Genomic DNA, 20954 nt, shown 5'->3' with positions numbered 1-20954 from the left:
TTAATTTTTTCCTTCAACAACTCTAATATCTTACTTTTTGTTAATGATGCGAACATTTTACAGCAGTCAGATATTGAGGATCCCCAGAGTGATTTAATAAGCTTTAACATCTGGTGCTTACAAAACGGCCTTTCCTTAAATATTAATACATTTCTAACTATTACTTTTTCTAAAAAACCAACAAATTATAATTTAAATGTTATTACTCCCACTCATCGTACCTTGATATGTATATGTTTTATGACTGGGGGTCGTTCTATAAATGTGTGCTATACTGAGAACCCAAGAGAGTTACTATGTTGTCATCAACCACCTTAAGTAAGTTTTGGTTTAAGTTTTAAACCAGTTCGCTACAAAAAAAAAAATGCATAAGTTCTATCTAGGTACATAAACCAATTTTACAATAAAATAAAAAAAAATATTAAATAATAAACAATTAAATAACTTAATAAAAAACTTTATTCACATCAAACATAATTTTTATAGCTATATAAGCTATATATTAAAACAGGTACAAATATAACATTCTATAATAAGTCGTAGGTATATTTATTAAGCTCAGCAGCAAATCAAACGTCGGAAAAACCTTTTTGTCCGTTTCCAATAAAGATCCGCGTTTATTTTTAACGCTTATTGATGCCGCGTTGTACGAATCGTCGGCTGAAAATTGCATTTCTATCTCGATAGACGTCACGCTTATCGAAATATTCGGCAATGAAACAGATCGCTTCGCTAGGCTCGCTGGCGGACCAGTGACTTCAACGAGGCTCACCACATCCGACGGGTCTTCGTTATGTGTACCATCATTGGAATGCTGGCGTAACGACAACGAAGGAGCCTTCTACGGCTGGTACTATCGTAGCAGCGTTTATGATCGCGACCATTCGCCACATCTGCGATCCTGCGTAATTGGCCAGCAACATTGGCGATGGACAATACTCTAGCGGCGCGTCAGGATTCTGTCGCGGTTTATCGAAATCGCCATCGCCGTCAGATGTTATTATTTTTATGTTCGGCATCGATTTTGAAAGTACGGTTTAACGTTTAAACCCGAGAATTCCGAGCTATCCAAAATCTTCGTGGTCTGAGCGATTTTTTCACAATAGTCGAGGCTGGTGTGATTTTGCAATCGATCATAATATCATTATTATCTTACATGATTTATTTCGAATATGCGTATAGGTAATATTAAAGATTAACGTCAAGAGTTCATTTTTTAAAGAATTATTCGATGTATGCTCTTTGAAACAATACCGAAAATCAACCGCAGTTAGACAGATATTAGATATTTATATAATTATACATTAATTCTATATTTCAACATTATTTGGTTTACAAAAGCAATAACAGCATATTTTTAATTATTTATTTAATTGATTGATTATTGGACATCCGGGCAAAGAGAGTACATAAAATAATACAAAATACAAGGAAAAAATAATACAAAAAAGAACAGTTATTATAAAATTTTAAAATTAAGTCTTACCGTTGTAGTTATTATTTATTCAAAACATATACACAAACAGCGAAGTTTAAATTCGTTATCAAAATAAAAGTTGTGAAAGCGAGGCCGTTTATTTATTTTTGCAAATCAGTTTAATAATAAGTAGTTTGGATTCAATAATAGGTAACTTTGATGATTTTGATTACTTTCTATATTAGCAGCTTCGAGTGCATCAAATTTAACACTCAATATACAGGCATACAGTATAGGTAATAATACTAAAAACAGTGCCATAGCCAGGATTTTTTGAATTATTAATAGATATTTTGAATTTTGAATTTTTTAAATTTTGACAAAATTAGATATTCACGTGTAGAATAATGATTTCTCATAAAATGATTTTAGTTTTTAATTTGTTTTAATTCATAAATTATTAATAGTAGAAACTTGAAACATTACAATGTTAGATTATACTTTATAAACTTATAACATTTTTAAATTTTACTTTCTTGATTTTTAATCAAGTATGGTAATTGAAATAAAAAAAGTGTGAATTTTTAAAACTTCAAGAATTTGTGTTAAATAGAAAAATGATAAAATGTAACTCAGTTGTAATGACTAAGTGGATAATTAAGCTAGCTTTAAAATAAAATATTAATGAGAGAGATCCGATATCATAGCCAAGCAGTATAACAATTTGAATCCACAAAAACGTCAGCGTGAATAATCACAAAATGTCTATACTTTTCTCCAAAACTATTATAGCTAAAAAGTAAATTGATAGCTCATTAAAAAGAGATTATAAATTAGATACAAAATATGAGATTACAAATTTTCAAAAAAAATTATTTAATTTTTGATAGTTAAATAGTAGTTATTTTTGCTAGTTTTCATTTAATGTGGTAGATTACCAAAACTAGAGAACAGATTTTTTATTTGGGGTCTTGTTAGATTTACATTGGCTAGGAGAAGTGCTGTGAAGATTTTCAGAACTTTATCTTCAATCGTTAACTCACATTGCATACAATTAATAAATTTCTAAAAATTGAAAATCAAGAAAGTTTACATGCCGATCTCTGACTTTGCAAACATTTTTTTTTAAGTGTTGATTAGTATATTTAGGATCTGTTAAAAACTAAGTATCTGCGTAAGTTGTTATAGCAATTCAAAACCCTTTAAAATATATAACTGCATTTGTTCTAAAATAAATATAGATGAATCTATAAGTTTATAAGACATATTTCTAAATAACCCTAGCAAACATTATATAGAATTTCCTAACCTTACCCTCATGCTTCCGAGCAAATAAAACATGTGAGTGGTACAATTGAAATTTTCTTTTCACTTGCAAACATTTTATGCCAATACCGAGAAATAAATATTGCAGCTATAATTTAGACTGGAAAAAATAAATAAAACCACTCATTAACAATTTCAAAAACTTGTTAAAGATACTAAAATATTTTAAGTTATTACTATTGTTATCATCACTAATAGTTCAGTCAAAAGGGCTCCAAAAAAGGCGTTGCTTTACAAAAAATACTAAAGTTTTGAAACTTAGCAAAAAGTTTCGTCTTGGGATCCTGATTGTTCAAAAAAAATGCGCTATTCCTCCGAGGTCCGCAACTATCCGCCATCTTGGATTTTAGGTGAAAATTTTCATTTTTTTACGGTTTTTTTACAATATCTCTACAATATTAACTTTACGATAAAAATAGCTTAAAAAAAAATTAAATATCGTAAAATTTTTGACAAAAAAGGTTCTATACATTTTTAGCGTAAGAGTAATATATAAGCGACGAAGTCCATCCGCCCGTCATAGAATGTGGCATCAATGTATAGAACTTAAATTGTAGAACGTAAAAGTTTCAATGAAAAATATGAGTATATTATTTATTGTAAATCCATTTTTTTTAATGAAAAATAATAAAGAAAATTTTTAATTTCTTTGACCAAATTGATAATTTTTAGTTATTCAAATATATTTGTTGGACTTATATTTAATAAATCTGACTCCAACAATGAAATGAAGGATCCAATGAACATTCTATATATAAACATTTTGTTAGGAAATATAGTTTTATATAATTTTTATTCAAACATTATTTTTATAACTCTATTTGTCCAACAAATATATTTGAATATTGTTCTTTATTATTTTTCATTGAAAAAAATAGATTTACAATAAATAATTTTTATTGAAACTTTTACGTTCTACAATTTAAACTCTATACATTTTTTCGCTAAGTATCATATTTATTTAGTTAGGTTGAAAAAATAACAAAACTACCCTTGTTGGCTATTTTTCAACCTCCCAGGGACACTGGAAGGGAGTGAGTATTCACGACCAAAATTACCAAAAATTATTTTCTTATCACAATGAAAAAAGTGAGGGGGTCCTACATCAACAATTTCAAAGTTCAAAAATAAGGACCACCTTAATAATATATATATATACATCAATATAGCGCGCGGCGCCACATTCTATAACGGGCGTATGGACTTTGTCGCTTATATATTACTCTTACGTTAAAAATGTATAGAACCTTTTTTGTCAAAAATTTTACGATCTTCAATTTTTATCGTCAAGTTAATAATTGTAGAGATATTGTAAAAAAACCGTAAAAAAATGAAAAATTTCACCTAAAATCCAAGATAGCGGACGGTTTTGCGGACCTCGGAGGGATGCTGCATTTTTTTTGGACAATCAGGGCCCCAAGACGAAACTTATTGCCAAGTTTCAAAACTTTAATATTTTTTGCAAGGAAAAACCCCCTATTGACTGGACTATAATATTGTACAAACAATCAGTCATATTGGAAATATTTTAAGAATATGCTTTAATATTAAGTTTGTTCTAATGATTTCATATTTTCTTATAATTTAAGCATAACTTGTAAATAAATAATAACTATGTATTTTAAGAAAATGTTAATATATGTAATGTTAAAAACTACCTAGTTACCAAAATAGTTTTCACAACAAAAATAAAAAAAGATAAACTATTATACTATTTATATAACTAACATTTAAACTTTAGACATTTAAATTTTAAATACAATATTTATTATTTGCATTATTGTATAATACAACACATATTTTTTTTTATTAGATATTCATTTTAATATCTTTTAACTTTTATTTTCCTTGATTGTTTACAAACCTTTCAAAATAATTCAAAAATTGTGTTTTAAATAAGCCACTCAGTGCTTACGATATTACAATATTATTTTTTTAATAATATCAATCTTCCAATTTCTGTAAAATTTATTCGTAGAATTATATTCAACTATACATCAAATGGTGTTGTTTATTAATATTAATATAATTTTTTCAATTTTTTAATCACTTCAATTGCCATACAATTAATAAATACTAAAAATGTCAAATTTCTAATAATAATGTGAATATAATCCACTCATAAATGTATTCATCATTATTGACCCTAATAAAAAAATTGTAACAAGGTTAAAAATATATATATATATATCTTTTCATATAAACATTTTTATTACTTTTATATGCAAATCATACAATTTTATATATGCCTATAAACAAGAGAAAAATAAATAACAACAGAATTAATTAAACATTAGCTGTAACTTAAAATAATTTACTATTCATTACAAATATCTATTGGTATAAAGTTACTTAAATTTAATAATAATATATTCACAAACAAAATATAAAACTAAAAAGTATAGTTCTGTGGTTGAAGTTACAATATAACGAAAGAAGAAAGAAGTCAATTAATAAATCACAGGTCTTAAGAATAATTTTACTATGTTTAACATGTATTTGAACTATTATGTTTATTGTTTATGTACCTAATGCAGTCGTAACAACAAATTTAATAATTCATTCATCAAATATAATTTACATAAAATAAAAAAATAAATACACATTTATAATTTGTCAGTTTCAAAAATAATAAATATCAAATAAATTTAATTAAACTGATACTATTTTATTGGTAATGCATTAGTCAATAGAACAGTACTAATATCTGGAATATCTGGTAACAACTGTTAGTTGAACCAAATATCAGTTTTCAATGTTATAGAAATTATATATCAAGACGGAAACAAGTGAAAACATTTTATAAAAAAAATTATAATTAATTATAAAATTGCAATTGGCAACTACGAATATGTTAGGTGGACACAATACTATTGTAATTATTAATTACATGGGATAAAGTTACACAAATTAACCGCAAAATAGTCTAGTTTTTGGCACTTACAAAACAAAATATGGTAATTTTGTTCATTTTAAATTATCATCAATGACATGATAGTTAAATAATATTATTACTAATGAAATATTTACATTCTATCAACATTGAGCATTATAATTAATAAGTTCTTAATTATTTTCAAGTAGAAAATAATTAATGGTCTAATTAATAATCAACAACTTAATCCTTAAATTATTTTAATAATAATTATTATAAAATAAAGATACATATTTACATTTAAAGCAATATTATTAAATATTCATTTAAGAAAACAATAAATTTTATTGCACTTAAGTCGCCCTTCATTTCCTTAAGTTCCCTTCTCCCATATATAAAAATGTCCTAATTATACTTAATTTTACGTAAGCTGATGACATAAAATAACATCACTCGTTTTCTTTTCTAAGAACAATGTCAAAGTATTCTTTAAATAGTATGCATTATTTTTGGAAACATTCACAATCAATTGAGATCTTTAAAAAGTTTAAATTTAATCAAATTAAATGGCTGAAACAATAGTTCTTCATTAACCACTCTTATATTAGTCATAATTAAATTAATTCAGCAATTATTTGTTTTATAATGAAAATTACAGATCAAAAAAAATTATAATTACACAATATGTTTGAAGACAAATATTTTTGTTTCCATAAAATTTTTAAAATGCCCTATTATGTAAGATCTGTGGCTTTATAATTTAAATATTTATACTATTTCGGCAGTGTAAATACTTCAGAAAAGTATTTTTATTTGTGTTTAAACTACTTTGACCAAATATAAGAAAAACAGCAATGAAGATATAAAATTATTTGTATTAATCAGTTTAACAATTGAATTGGTAACTATTATTTAGTATCCATACTATAGCTTGTTATTAATGAAATTATATATTCAATTCATACAAACAAGTTTTTTGTTTTGATACTATATATTAAAACTCACCAATTCAGACACTATTTACCTACAAATATTCTAAATCAAATATTAAATTTTAAATCATAGATTAAACCACTATACTTGAATACAACTGATAAACAAAAAATAATTTTAAAACTGTTAATTCAGAGTTGTCCAGCAATAATAAAAAAAGACTTTAATGAATTTTTTAGATGATTAAGTAAAATCTGCGAAAATTAATAATATTTTACATACTGTGAAGACATTTAAAGTGATTATAAATCAAATATTAACCACACTACTCTATTCAAGATAAGAAGATAACTTGTGCACATGGGCATAATTCACCTAACAATAACTGATAGCTGCCAAATTGTATTCTTAACTTGAATGAAGTATAGATACCATTAAAAATTGGTACAGAAAGTTAATTGTAAATGTAATTTCAGTAAAATTATTATCACATATCATACATCAGCTTTATGTTTACACATCATGTGTATCATTTCATGAAATTAATATTTTAAACTGTAAATTTAGTATTAAAATATTCTGAAATACATTTTAAATAATTGTTATGAATATTGTTAGAGCCATTTGTTTACTTTAATTTCTTGTTAGCTATAATTTAAAAAAAAAATAGTTAAGCAATTATAAAATATTTTTCTAAAAACAATTTACCTAATTATTTTAAATGAATTATTTTTAAATCAATTGAGTCATAAAATTTGATAAAAAGATCAGTTTTAAATTTTTCTATTTATTTACATGGAAATTTATAAATGGTATGGGGGGTGAGCATGCTTGGTGAATCACTCTGTATACATTTTATTGATAAAATTTACCAAAAAAAATTAAAAATATGAAGCTATTATTATAGCTCTTTTATCATAGCTGGACAATTAAAAAAGAACATAATATACACGACAATAATAAAAATAAATAAATAAATTTTTAGAAAAGAGTTACATATATAGAATAGAATAGATTAATTTATTGTTTTTTTATTTTTGAGATCAGGAAGAAGAAAATAGAAAATATATCAAGAAAATCAATATCTTGGAATTCAAACTCTCCTCCTCCTCACAACTTAACACTTATGGCAAGTTAAAAATATACCAATACTTTATATTTATAACAAAATTTATAATAATAATAATAATAATAATAATAATAATAATAATAAAAATCAAAATAAGGAAAATCAAAGAAAAAAATCTTAGAATCTTCTTCAAAGAAATAAAAGTTAAGTCTATGAACTTTTGAAATGTTTCTAGTTAAAGCTTCTGACATACAAGTTTGTAATAAGTTTACATTTTCATTTGTTTACTAACAAAAAAGAACGAATTAAACTTAAAAACTAACAATTTTATAAGATAACAACTTTCTGGTAGAAGTTATGAAATATACAAATGTATGACCTATCCAAGTTAAGTAATATTTAGTTAAGTTTTAATATAAATTTACACTAAATATTATTAAACTATTCAATAATTTGTATTTCAATTATTTCTCAAATATTATATTAAATAGTATACTGGGAATAATAAAAAGAACAACCGATTTATTTGGCTCAAAGAATATCAAATTATGATTATTATAGCTTCAAAGACTAGAAAATAATATGTAAATTAATCTATAACTTCATTTTAATGTGCTATAAATCACAAATAACACTCCATAAATCTTTCTAGATCATCCAGAAGGTTACCCAACCACTTTAATTCCCCTCATTTATAAATAATAATAAAAAAAACATAATACTGAAACATTATGATAACGGTAAAATGTGATAACTGATAATATATAAGGGACATTTTTAAACCTAAGTAAACAGTCCCAAATATTCGTAACTCTCCTTAAACCACAAAAAAAAATGTGATGCAAACTATCAAATTCATTATTTGATGTTACTTGTAGTCAGCGTCAAAATCCAATACAAATAATTTGGTTTCTTCGGTGCCATTGCGGCTACCTACCGCACATACTAACTTTGTTTCATTAGCACGTATTCGCCATACAACACCACCACTACCACCACTTTCTAGTGCTATGAGATTTCTAATAAATTCACCTAAAATTTAAATAATTAAGTTTCTTGTATTATTCCATCTTTTTACACACAATAAAATATAATATTACCTGTTTTTACATCCCATAATTTAACAGTCCCGTCATCGGAAGAAGTTACCACAAATCTAGTGTTGAATTGTAAACATGTAACTGCAGAATTATGTTTATTCGAACCTGTAAAAAAATTAAATGGTTAATTTATGATTGAAAAATTATTGAACTCTTAAGTATTTTTACCCGATAAAGTCTGTAAGCATTGACCAGTAAGTATATCCCATACTTTGACTGTTGAATCTGCATTTCCAGACACTAATATATTATCTCTTAATTCCATGCCAGAGGTTAAAGATTGATGTCCCATTAAAGTGTGCTTACACGTACCAGTCTCTACATCCCATACTCTTATACTAGTGTCTAAAGATCCACTTACAACATGAGTACTATCAAACTATAAAAAAAATTAGTAAATTATTAAATTAGATTTAATAATTTAACATAATATAAAATGTATATTTGTACATGTAGAATAAAGTTGTATAAAAAGTATAAGTTTTCTAAATTAGGGTTTAAAAATAAACTAACTTGTAGTGAATATACACGATTAGTATGACCAGATAATGTATGTAAACAAATTTCACTTTCTGCATCCCATACTTTAACTAGATAGTCATAAGCACCACTAACTATTAATCGGCCATCATATTGGACACAACGTACAGCAGCTTGATGACCAAGGAATATAGACAAACACTGACCAGTTTTAATATCCCACAACCTGAGTGATGCATCCCTTGAACCACTTACAACTCTAAAGAATTAATAAAATGTTATTTCTAAATTTAATTTTTAAATTAATATAAAAATAAATGTTTTCATACTTGTTTTCGTGTAAATGCATACAACGAACTGTTGAAGTATGACCATACAATGTATGTGTACATTGACCAGTTTCTGCGTTCCATACTTTGAGAGTACGATCAGTAGAACCACTAATTATAACATTACCAGCCATTTGTGATGACCATACACCTCCAGTATGCCCAACCAATGTACGCAGACACTAAAAAAGTTATCAATATAATAATGTATGTTAGTAAAATAATATAATTTAATAAGTGGATATTGTTTTTATATTTAGAATAAAAATAACAAATACTTTAAACACTTACTTTTCCAGTTAGAACTGACCAAACTTTAAGTGTATTGTCATCAGAACCACTGACAACTTGATTTCCACAAAATTGTAAGCATGTGATTACGTGATCGTCATGGCCTTTGAGTATTATTGGCATTCTAATTGGTTTTATTCTCCAATTCATTTCAATTGCATGATGTCTCATATATGAAGACTGAAAAAAAATTATAAATTGGTTAATGATAAGTGTGTATGATATTAAATGTATAGTTGTTATAATAGAAAATAATATTGTGAATTTTAAAATAAAATATTCTGAAATATTTTTATTTTACAAATATACCTTCCATGGTGAGGTAACACTGCGATTTTTTGAACACTTAATAGTATATGGATCCGTCAAAGGTATATTAGCGTTTTGGCACTTTTCACGCCAAAGTAAGTTGTCTTCAGATAAAAACCGCCAACTATGACATGTTTGAGCTGCTTTTAACAAGTCTTTGGGTTCCAAATATGATAAAACATATAAGGCCAACTATAATAAAACAAATTTTAACAATAAAAATAAATTTACAAAACAAAATAATAGTTAAATGATTATTATACTTCTTTAGGAAGTAGAGAAATAAAATCTCGTTGAAACTGTGGTTCAATAAGTTGTAGCATATGACGAACTTGAGTAGGTTCACATTCATCTACTAACATATCTATAGCTAACATCCTTTCTGCGTTTGACCATTTCTGAATAAAAACATAGCAAAAAATCGATATAATCATAGGAATAAGAACATTCAAATTAGTTAATCAAAAATTAAATTTTTACATACCGAAAAAGTTTTTAACCATTCCATCATTTCTTCAGGAGGATCATCTTTGGACGGTATACAACTTCGACGAATCTTTATTTTATCTATTTTATCTAATTCATTTTCAGCCAATTTAGGCGTCAGTCTAAAAATAACACAAATTTCGCAATACATTAAATTTATATATTAAGATTAATAGTTTATAACAAAGATTTTAAAAATAAGTAAAACAACAAAATTTAAAGTTTAATATAATTGATAATTATATAATGATGGAATATGTATTTTATAGTCTAAGAACAATTACAATTTTACATACCTAATATTATACAAGTGTAATGTGTAATATTATTGTACCTATCACACATATTGTTATTGATATTTGTGAAATATAATAACTACTATGAAATTTCGGGTTTCAAACATGATCGATTGCTTTAGATAAATAGAGTAAAATATATAATCTATACTTTGATACAATTAAATGTTTATAATTTAAAAACAGTAAAAAGTTGATACTTTAGTAAACATAACTTTGAGAAAAAGGTGTCAAAAAGTTATATAATTAAAAATTTTAATTTTAAACCTAAAAGGTATTTATTGTGATGATTGTCATATTTATTCGTTTTCCATTGAGATACCATGTAGAATTGTAACCCATATATTACAAAAAAAAAAAACCAACTATCTATAAAAAAAAAAAAAATTCATTAAAAATCAAAAATGTTCCTCCTGGTTTGTGATTATTATAGTTATATTATTATAACTAATGGTGGAGATTAGACAACTTTTAGTGTTTAATACAGCTAATATATTTATATTATAAATTATGGTGATAAAGTGATTTTATTATTTTTTTTAACTGTATAACAATTAGTTAAAACTAAATTAAAAAGCCTGTATGATAACTACAAAGTTAAAAATATAATATTAACTGTAGGAAATAAGTTAATAGAGTTATGAAACAATTAAAACAATTGCAAAATGAAAAAAAAAAGTGGGATAAATGTCAATTAAGTTTCTACATACTCCGAAGAAAACTTCTTTCTAGCAACACCATTGCTATATTTATAATAACTTAGACTAGTGTTATATATTTTAGAATTAAACCAATACATAATTATTTTAAATATATAATATGATGACATTTTTAGGAACTATAAAATACAATAATTCTTTTAATTAACTATAGTACCTATAGTACATACATACCTACCTGCCACTATAGTATTTACAATACTTACCTCAGTATAACATATAGGGTTCTAAATAAACGACAATGCAAAAATATAATATTATTATGTAAATAATTTGTAACATACCTTTCAAGATTCAAATTGTTTTGATCATAATATTGTTTTTTGGACGGAAAATCTTCAGACGTTAATGTGGAATTTGATATTTTTCTTTTTCGCTAATGGAAATAAAATTTATTTTAAAATATATTATTAAATCATTTGTTTACATCAAGTATCATTAATATCTTTAAAATAATTTAATTTAAACTCTGAAATTTATAAAAAAAAAATATTTTTACTTTTTACATAAAAATGTAAATGTAATAACTAATAATATATAAAAATATAAAAATTAGTAGCTTCTTATGAATATGATAGATTAATTTTAATAAATAATAATTAGTAACAATTAATTTAAGGTTATCTTAAGGTCAATATCTATATAATTAAAAATAAGTTGATAAATAATTGTTTTAACGTAATTAAGACTATTAATTATAAGATAAATACAATAAACTTAAATTCAAAATTGAATCTATTATCAATAAGTTAATAAAATTGAAATACAATACAATTTTCTGAATAGAAATCCCAAAATATAACTTTCATTAAGTTCTGTTGTATGTTCTGAAATATTAGTAAAATATATAATTTACTTACCATAACACCATTAGCATTAGAAGCATCTTCTTGTTCACTGGGATTATCCGTCCAATCATCATTAACCCAATCACCGGGTAAAGGACTCTCATCAGAGTAAATATCCTGTTCTGTACAAGTACTATCAACTAAATGAAGATTAAATACATTTTTCATTTCAATGTTAGCTACTCCGATTTCATCTGAATCTGTGGTTGGTGCAGACTCTTCCGCTATTAATTCTTGTTCTGCTGTCTCCAATACCACTGGACACATGGTCGGACTTTGGTTGGTAAAATCAGTCTTTTCAAGGCACGATGTAGACGGGTCTTCAAAATCTAATTGATCACCTTCCATTCTGAAAAATTATAGTTAATAAGAAAAAAAAATTGATGGGTTTCTAATTTTCAACATAACCTGTCTCATTTTAAAAAATTCAAATTTAATTTATACCTAATAAACTTTTTTTTTTATTATTATTATAGTAATCAAGTTAAATTCTTTAAATGAATATCATAAATTTAGTAATAAAATAATATGTTTGGTTAATATTTTATATAATAAGAATAAAGTAACATAATAATAAGGTACATAAATATTAATCAGCATACTATTTCATTTAGAACAATAAAACTTATAAAAACTCTAACATACCTAACTATACATAACCAATTTGAAATATTTTAAGACAATTAATCTACTCGAGTTCTTTAGTTTTAGATTTTGAGTGGAGTGACTGTATTAATTTAACAAGTTTAACAATGGTGTTTTATTTTTTTGTGTTTGTCTTTATTAAACCATATTTTAGAGCAGTAAAAATCTTTTATCTTTAACTTTGAGAGTAATTTCTGGTAGAAAATTGGATCTAGATTATACTTATGGGGCCAAAAGTAAATTCCCTGCTCTTTTTAACATAATCAACAAAAAAATGAATTTTTATGTAAAATCAAATTTTGTTTTAGTATTAAAATTCAAAAACTAATAATGTTAGACTTGAATTTTTGACTATATTCATATTAGCATTTACTAGATATGATATAACTTTCAAGATTCATTTTGTGCTATTTATAAATATTTAAAATTTTCTACCTTTTCTTATAATTTATGATTAATAACATTTTAAAACAAAAAAAAAATAGATAACTTAATACAAGATTTCTCTTTTAATACTAATTACTGAAATTGAATAACTACATCAAATGTATTCATGCCAGTCGTTAATTATGAAATTACAGATTATCTATGTTATTGAAAATGTTTAATGCTTATGAAGGAATTGTATTATTGTATAGGTAATAATACAAACTAAAGTACATTAAATGTTCTAAACATTTTGTCAAAGCTAATTGCAAGACATGTATTTTATATTAGTTTATTGGAGTTTACTAAATACAGATATATATTAAATCAAAATGTATTTAAATATATAAAATAATGAAAAAATTAAAAAATTAAAACTAATAAAATTATTAACCAATGACCTATATATTTGGCTAAATTAAGCAATAGATATTAATCAAGAAATATTTAAGTTAATATATACACATATTGTAGGTCAAAAAAATAATATTAACAAAATAATTACAGGTCATGAATTTATTTTAATTTAATGATGATTCATAAAGTTCAACTAAGCAAAAATATAAATGTGTCTTCTTGCAATGTAAGTATAATCAATTAGGTGTACATATTCTTCCATCACTTCTACAGTTTACTAAATAATCTAATTAGCACCATATTAAATAATACTTTACATGCTCAGCTATAAAAATCGTCCCAACATTTTTTTTTAATTAAACATACTCAAACACATAATGTGTATATATTTAGGTATACATGCATAATTGATGATTAAGCAACTATAGGAAATTAAAATAATGGCTAGTTACATTTAGTTATATGAAAATTATTTGCATACTTAACTTTAAAAATAATTACGTATTCTACCCATTCGTTTAAATTAATTTTAAATTGTTTATTAATAAAAATTATTAAAAATATATAAATAATAAGTCCTACAGCCTAAGTAGAAATATGTTTGAGGTTATATGTACTCACTAACAGTGTTTGTCCAAGTACACTGTACTTTCATTAAATGGAGCGCAAAATATTTCAAACCATCTAGCTGAGACACCCCCACAACAGATGGATACTAAAGTGCATTAAAAATCCGACTTTAGTGAAACATGCGTTTCGACAGTAAAATCTCAATTTAATTGGTCGATGACGTAACTGATGTTTTTAATTAAACTTCAAAACCGAACACTTCTAAATAATACCACTGACAAATTAGTTGAATAACGTATTAATGATAATTACCATAAATATGGTCTTCTTAATTGTAGCAGGTGTCGGACTCCTCGCGTGAAAACGGACGACAAATTTTCAGATACGATTATGAGAAATAAATACTCGTCACTGGCCCCTGGGACACCCTTCCTTCACCAACGACCCATGACGAACTAGCACGTTATCAACAATCAACAATATTGTTTATGATAAGAATGAAAAGATACACTTAACTTAACGAATCTCCTGTTTCAAAATTGAACATTCTGTAGTATCCTCTACCCATTTATTGCAATAATTTACCAAGTAAAAAAGTTTAAAGACTGTCAATTTTTATAATTATTAATTAAGAGCAGTAATTTAAAAAAAATTTGAATTATTATTTCAATGTTATCATTAAAATTGGTATAACCTCAAAAAATATATTTTATCAATTGATTAATATCACCAAAATAAATAATACACTAATTTTAATTTTAATATTATTTACATACAATCACCGAACAATATTCTATAAAAAAAAAACACTTATAAAGTTATAAACAATATAAAGTTTGAGTGATACACAGTCATACAGTTACAGTGCCACACTACTCTATACTCGTATTCTGTATCTGTGCTCAATTATCAATGCTCATAAGTCATAGTTCATACCAAATATTATAAATTATAATAAATATATATTATATTCGGTCACACCAGACATTCACAATATATTTAGTAATTATAAAAAATTACTTTAACGTTACTTTTTTAAATATTAAGAAGTGTGTTAATTTATTTTATTTTTAAAGAAATTGTTTAGTAGATTATTTATTTAAAATTTATGATGGCTGTGCCGTCTCCAAAATCACCTGAACAGTCAGAACGAAGTCGAAAATATGACAGACAACTGAGGTGATTTTTATCATCAATTATCATTAATTATACTTAATCTATAAAAAATATTTATCATAATATTTTTGTATTAATAAACAAATATCTTTTTTTTTATTAATTGTAATTATTTATATAATTTGAAATATTCATTATTTTAGATTATGGGGTGATCAAGGGCAACAAGATTTAGAAACTGCTCATGTGTGTTTAATTAATGCTACAGCATTAGGGACAGAGATATTGAAATCATTAGTCTTGCCTGGTATTGGAGCATTTACTATAATCGACAATGAAGTTATTACTGAAGAGGATGTTGGTTCTAAGTAAGTTACATAAAGTCTGTATTACTTAATATTGGTTTAAATCATAATCTTACATTTCTCTGTTAGTTTCTTCCTTACAACAGATAGAATAGGAGAAAAAAGAGGATCAATTGCTTCACAACTTCTATGTGAACTAAATCCAGATACCAGAGGACACTTTATCGATGAATGTTTACTAAAATTATTAGATTTAAATCCTGGTTTGTTTAATACATTTACCGTGGTTGTCACTACATCATTACATGAAAAGTATAAATAATGATAGTTAAAAGTAATATCTAAAATATTAAATTTATATATTAATAGAAGATTGTAATTTTTTTCTTTTTAGAGAAATAATTGATTTGTCACATAAGCTATGGGCTTACAACATTCCTCTTTTAGTATGTCAAAGTTATGGATTTTTTGGTTCTATGAGACTTCAGTTTGCCGAACATACTATGATAAAAACTCATCCAGACAACCAAAATCCCGATCTTCGGCTAGATTGTCCATTTCCAACACTTAAAGCACATTTTGATTCTTATGATCTAGATGCTCTTGATCTTACAAATCATTTACATGTTCCTTATCTTGTAATATTATATAAACATTTAGAAAAATGGCGTAATGATATCAGTGATGTCAATGTGCTCCCTGAAACATATAAGCAAAAACAAGTTATCAGGGAAAATATAAAAAATAGTTAGTATTATTTTCTTATTTTTAAATTATTATTCATTGTTAAATTATAATTAACTCTTAATAAGAAAATTAATATATTTGGTAATATAAAGTAAATTATAGTAATTCTATAAATAAATATTAAATTTATTTCACAAATATAAAAAACAAAAGTACAAATATTGAGGTACCATTAATCTAAATGTAAATATACAACTGATTTTAATGCAGAAAGACATACTCTCTCACTGTATAGTTATTAAATGACAATTTTTATACTTAAATTGATTTTTTTTTACATTGTTTTATTATTACTTAATATTTATAAGATTGACTTTAGTAATTTATAATTGTATTCAAAAACTAAAAGTACAATAAAATATTAATGTGATTAGGTTATATAACCTAACCTTCTAAGTAATCAGACCTACTATCAAAATAGCATTTATCACAAACAATCTTTTTTTAAATTATTTAAGTGTTATAATATAAATTTAAATTAATTTACTAAAAAAAAATTTAGGTATTCGAAAACATGAGAATGGTACCATGCATCATGAGGAGAATTTTGAAGAAGCAATTAGATCTGTTAATTTTGCATATAATCGTACATCATTGCCAGAAAATATAAGGCTTATACTAAAAGATGAAAAGTTAAAGAATTTAACATCAAATGTAGGTATCCAAACTAAATATTTTATGCACTTTCCTTTTTTAAGAGATTACCTTTTGTAGATAAACATAACAATCCTATTTATCAAGACTAACAAAATTTTCTTCTTTCCTATTATCCACCTACATCATAGGCGCAAATTCAATAAAAAAAACTGAGGGTGCTTAAGTTCTTCATTTTCCAGGCATAGCTAAAAAAGTATTTGAGGGTTTTTTTTTAAATTGGGCGTACTAATACCCCCTAAGAGCCTCCCTATTTGCGCCTATGGCCTACCTTAATATTTTTTTAACAAATCTCACTTAATTCTTTGTATAGTATTTTAATATGCATGAAATTAAATATTTAAATAGAAATGTTATAATGTTTTGAGTTTTATTACAATGATAACTAGAGTCCGGATTTATATTCTGTTAAAATGTTTGAAATATGATGTTTATATGCAGCTAAAATTGATGAAATATTCATAAAAATATTCTTAATATTCTCAAAATATTTATTATACTAACTAATAAGAAAAAAAAATGCAAGTATCTGATTTTGATTATATATATTTTGTCAAATTTTCCAGAGTAAAGTTAGTATGACAGTCCATGGTTATTGTTTTTTATATGCTGAATATCCATTAATATAATCCAATATAACGGAAATATGCTAAAATTTTCTATAATATGTACCATAAACTAAAATATTCTGAAATATTCTCTGAAGTCAAAATATGCACACTTATATGCAAAAAAAAACTTTTTTTGACAGATTCTACAGGTTATGATATACAAACATTTCTTACTCCCATCAAACAGCATACACTTGTTAAAAATATGTTTTTGCATAAAAATCCGGACTCTAGTGATAACTAAAATGTATGCAAAATGTAAATGTTTTTTTCGTAAACATGATAGATTGATCTATTAGAGAAAATTAGATTTTGATTATTTTTTTTAAATACCTGTGAATTTATTTTCTTTATATTCTATTTACATTGTTAAGATTATGTATCTCAGTAATAGTCATAATCTTATATAACTGGAAATTACTTACTATATTTTGAATTAACTAATTTAATTCTAATTTATTTTAGAGTCAACCTTTCTGGATAATGATTAAAGCGCTTAAAGATTTTGTGGATAATGAAGGATGTGGCAAGCTTCCAGTTCGTGGAACACTACCTGATATGACAGCTGACACTTTTAAGTATATCAGTTTGCAACAATTGTAAGTTTTTCATAATTCTTTTAAAATGTTTTAAAATGGTGTTAGCCTAGTGGCAAATACAAGGAAAGGGGTTTTTGAGTCTGGACCCTGCCCATTGATTAACAGAATTTAAAATTCTTAAGATGCAAAACACTAATTGTATAATACATTTTACATGTTCAAAAATTTGGACCTCCCCCTTTTAAAGAATTCCTGGATACACCCCTGATGTAAGCATAAACATTTTATGTTTAGATATCATGAGCAAGCTGCTAAAGACGCAGAGGCAGTCTACAACCGTGTCCAACAACTTCTTCAGGATATTAACCTTCCTGATGATACCATAACAGAACAAGATATTAAAATATTTTGTAAACATGCATCTGAATTATGTGTTATGAGAGGTACACGGATAGCGGATGAATATGAACGTAAGGGGAATGCTGATAATGAAATATGTGAGTTAATTAATTAACATTATTCAATAATCATATACATTTAGAGTATTTCACTACATTTTTTCAACTCCAAGAAAAAATGAATTTATATTTTTTTAATTTTTAAATCTTTTTTATCTTAAAAAACTTAATCATAAAAAATTTAAAAAATTTCCAAGTTTCATCAAAAAAATACTTAAGTTTGATAATTGGTAACTTGAACTCAGATCAATTTTCTTTTTAATTTAAAATGTTTATTGTTAAATTGTTTTTGAGTTACCTGTCCATTGTATATGATGAAATAAATTAGAAATATATATTTTACTATTTGTTTTATTGTTAAACATGATTTATACATTTATTAGGTCAAAGCCTTGAAGATCCAGACAGTTTAATTGAACATTATATTATACTGCGTGGTATAGAAAGATTTTATTCTGAATATTATACATATCCCGGTGAAATTGATGAACAAGTGGAACCTGATATTCCTAAGCTGAAGGTAAACACAATAACTATAACTTAAATAAAAGTTTTACACTTTGTAACATATCACATATCTTTAGTTATGCATATCAAAATTATTAAATGAATGGGGTTGTATGTCTTCAACAAAAGAAGACTCTATACATGAATACTGTCGCTATGGAAAGTCTGAATTACACAGTGTATCTTCATTTATTGGTAAAATTTTATAATTTTTTTACCTTAAACTATGATATACTTGTACCAAAATGAATTAGTATTCAAATATTTTTACATTTTCAGGTGGTTGTGTGTCGCACGAGATAATAAAAATAATCACACGACAATATAAACCAGTAAATAACTCATTTGTATTTAATGCCATCAACTGCAGTACAGAATCTTTTACATTGTAATATTAAGATTTCAAAAACCAATGAGAAAAAGCCATATGTTATAAATATTATTATTTTTCACTTAAATATTAAATAAACAAAATTATCTATAAAAAAAACCTATAAAAAGTCATTGACAAACAAGATTCATTTTATTATTTTAATTTAATCATACATATTATTATTTCATAAGTAATACAGTTGTTCATAGAACATAATATAATGGTTCTGATACGTGCTTTGTTATTTTATACCAATAATATTTAGTAATTTTCTTCATTTGACATGACCTTTTCGACAACCAGTTGTTAACTCTCTACAGTTCTATCAAAACTACACATATTTTATTCTATCTACTACCATGATTAGCAGTTAACTTATAATATTATTTCTTAGTCCATGGTTTTATAGCTATTAGTTATTACCATAAAGTATATTCAAAAATCAAGAACGTTTTTTTGCTCATGCCTACAAGGTGAAATCTATAGAAAATGTTGTTGCAATTTTGGACACAATTTACATACTATTATATATTTAAGCTTGAAACAAACGAGAAATTTAGTGCCCTAAAGTAAATAGCAAGATATATAAACTTTGAATGTTAATGTCAATAACAGATTTGAAGTTGTTTGACGGATTTTAGTTAGAGGAAAAAATAATAATAATTAGCTAATATTTAAATAATTCGATCATGAACAACTCACTACAAAATTCCAGTTTTTGTTAAGCATGTTTTATATTTTTTCTACTTAACTATTAACTAGTATAAATACACTAACAGTTCAGTAGACAGTAATCCTTTCCTTCACAATTTCATGAAAAAACTACCAAATTATTTTTCTATCGTGATAAAAACTGCCAATATCATCCCATAACACGATCGAGACTCTTTTCAAAATTGGCAATTGTAAATTTGCAAATTTAAAATAAATATTCTATAGTATTCTAAAGATATACAAGATATAATGTGATCTTAAATCGTGATCGTGGTTATTACTTGGTGCTCTATCCGCCAACCATATGGTATATCACTACAGTCCATTTGTTATAACATTGGTAAAACACTGAGATAGATAAACAACTATTGAAGTGCGGATTTTGTTCCGAAAAATGAGCTGTCGCATTGAAAGTTACCCCCACCACCGAATGGCAAAAACCTGTAGTTTATAC

General features: G+C 25.2%; 2 protein-coding genes across 3 annotated transcripts; one reads left to right on the top strand and one right to left on the bottom strand.

Moving 5' to 3' along the window:
* Positions 1 to 8098: 8098 nt before the first annotated feature.
* Positions 8099 to 14944, bottom strand: LOC113551169 (F-box/WD repeat-containing protein 7). 2 transcript variants are annotated; one of them, XM_026953251.1, is made up of 12 exons: positions 14789 to 14944; positions 12491 to 12827; positions 11915 to 12006; positions 10614 to 10737; positions 10393 to 10527; positions 10130 to 10321; positions 9821 to 10000; positions 9530 to 9711; positions 9234 to 9459; positions 8889 to 9099; positions 8721 to 8825; positions 8099 to 8652 (listed from the first exon to the last, which is right to left on the bottom strand). In XM_026953251.1, the coding sequence occupies exons 2-12, from the start codon at positions 12824 to 12826 to the stop codon at positions 8489 to 8491; spliced, it is 1947 nt and encodes a 648-aa protein (XP_026809052.1). In that variant the 5' UTR covers position 12827; positions 14789 to 14944; the 3' UTR covers positions 8099 to 8488. The 2 variants fall into 2 exon arrangements, with proteins under 2 accessions (XP_026809052.1, XP_026809061.1); XM_026953260.1 differs by lacking the exon at positions 14789 to 14944 and adding an exon at positions 14528 to 14764.
* Positions 14945 to 15224: 280 nt separating this feature from the next.
* Positions 15225 to 19930, top strand: LOC113561121 (NEDD8-activating enzyme E1 regulatory subunit). The gene is made up of 11 exons (XM_026967349.1): positions 15225 to 15478; positions 15553 to 15655; positions 15796 to 15960; positions 16027 to 16209; positions 16292 to 16644; positions 17147 to 17298; positions 18375 to 18508; positions 18743 to 18945; positions 19290 to 19426; positions 19491 to 19608; positions 19693 to 19930. The coding sequence occupies exons 2-11, from the start codon at positions 15585 to 15587 to the stop codon at positions 19803 to 19805; spliced, it is 1629 nt and encodes a 542-aa protein (XP_026823150.1). The 5' UTR covers positions 15225 to 15478; positions 15553 to 15584; the 3' UTR covers positions 19806 to 19930.
* Positions 19931 to 20954: the final 1024 nt, after the last annotated feature.

The sequence above is a fragment of the Rhopalosiphum maidis genome, chromosome 4 (genome assembly GCF_003676215.2).
Source record: "Rhopalosiphum maidis isolate BTI-1 chromosome 4, ASM367621v3, whole genome shotgun sequence".
In the NCBI taxonomy this organism is placed as follows: domain Eukaryota; kingdom Metazoa; phylum Arthropoda; class Insecta; order Hemiptera; family Aphididae; genus Rhopalosiphum; species Rhopalosiphum maidis.
This window is presented reverse-complemented; position numbering and strand designations above follow the sequence as displayed.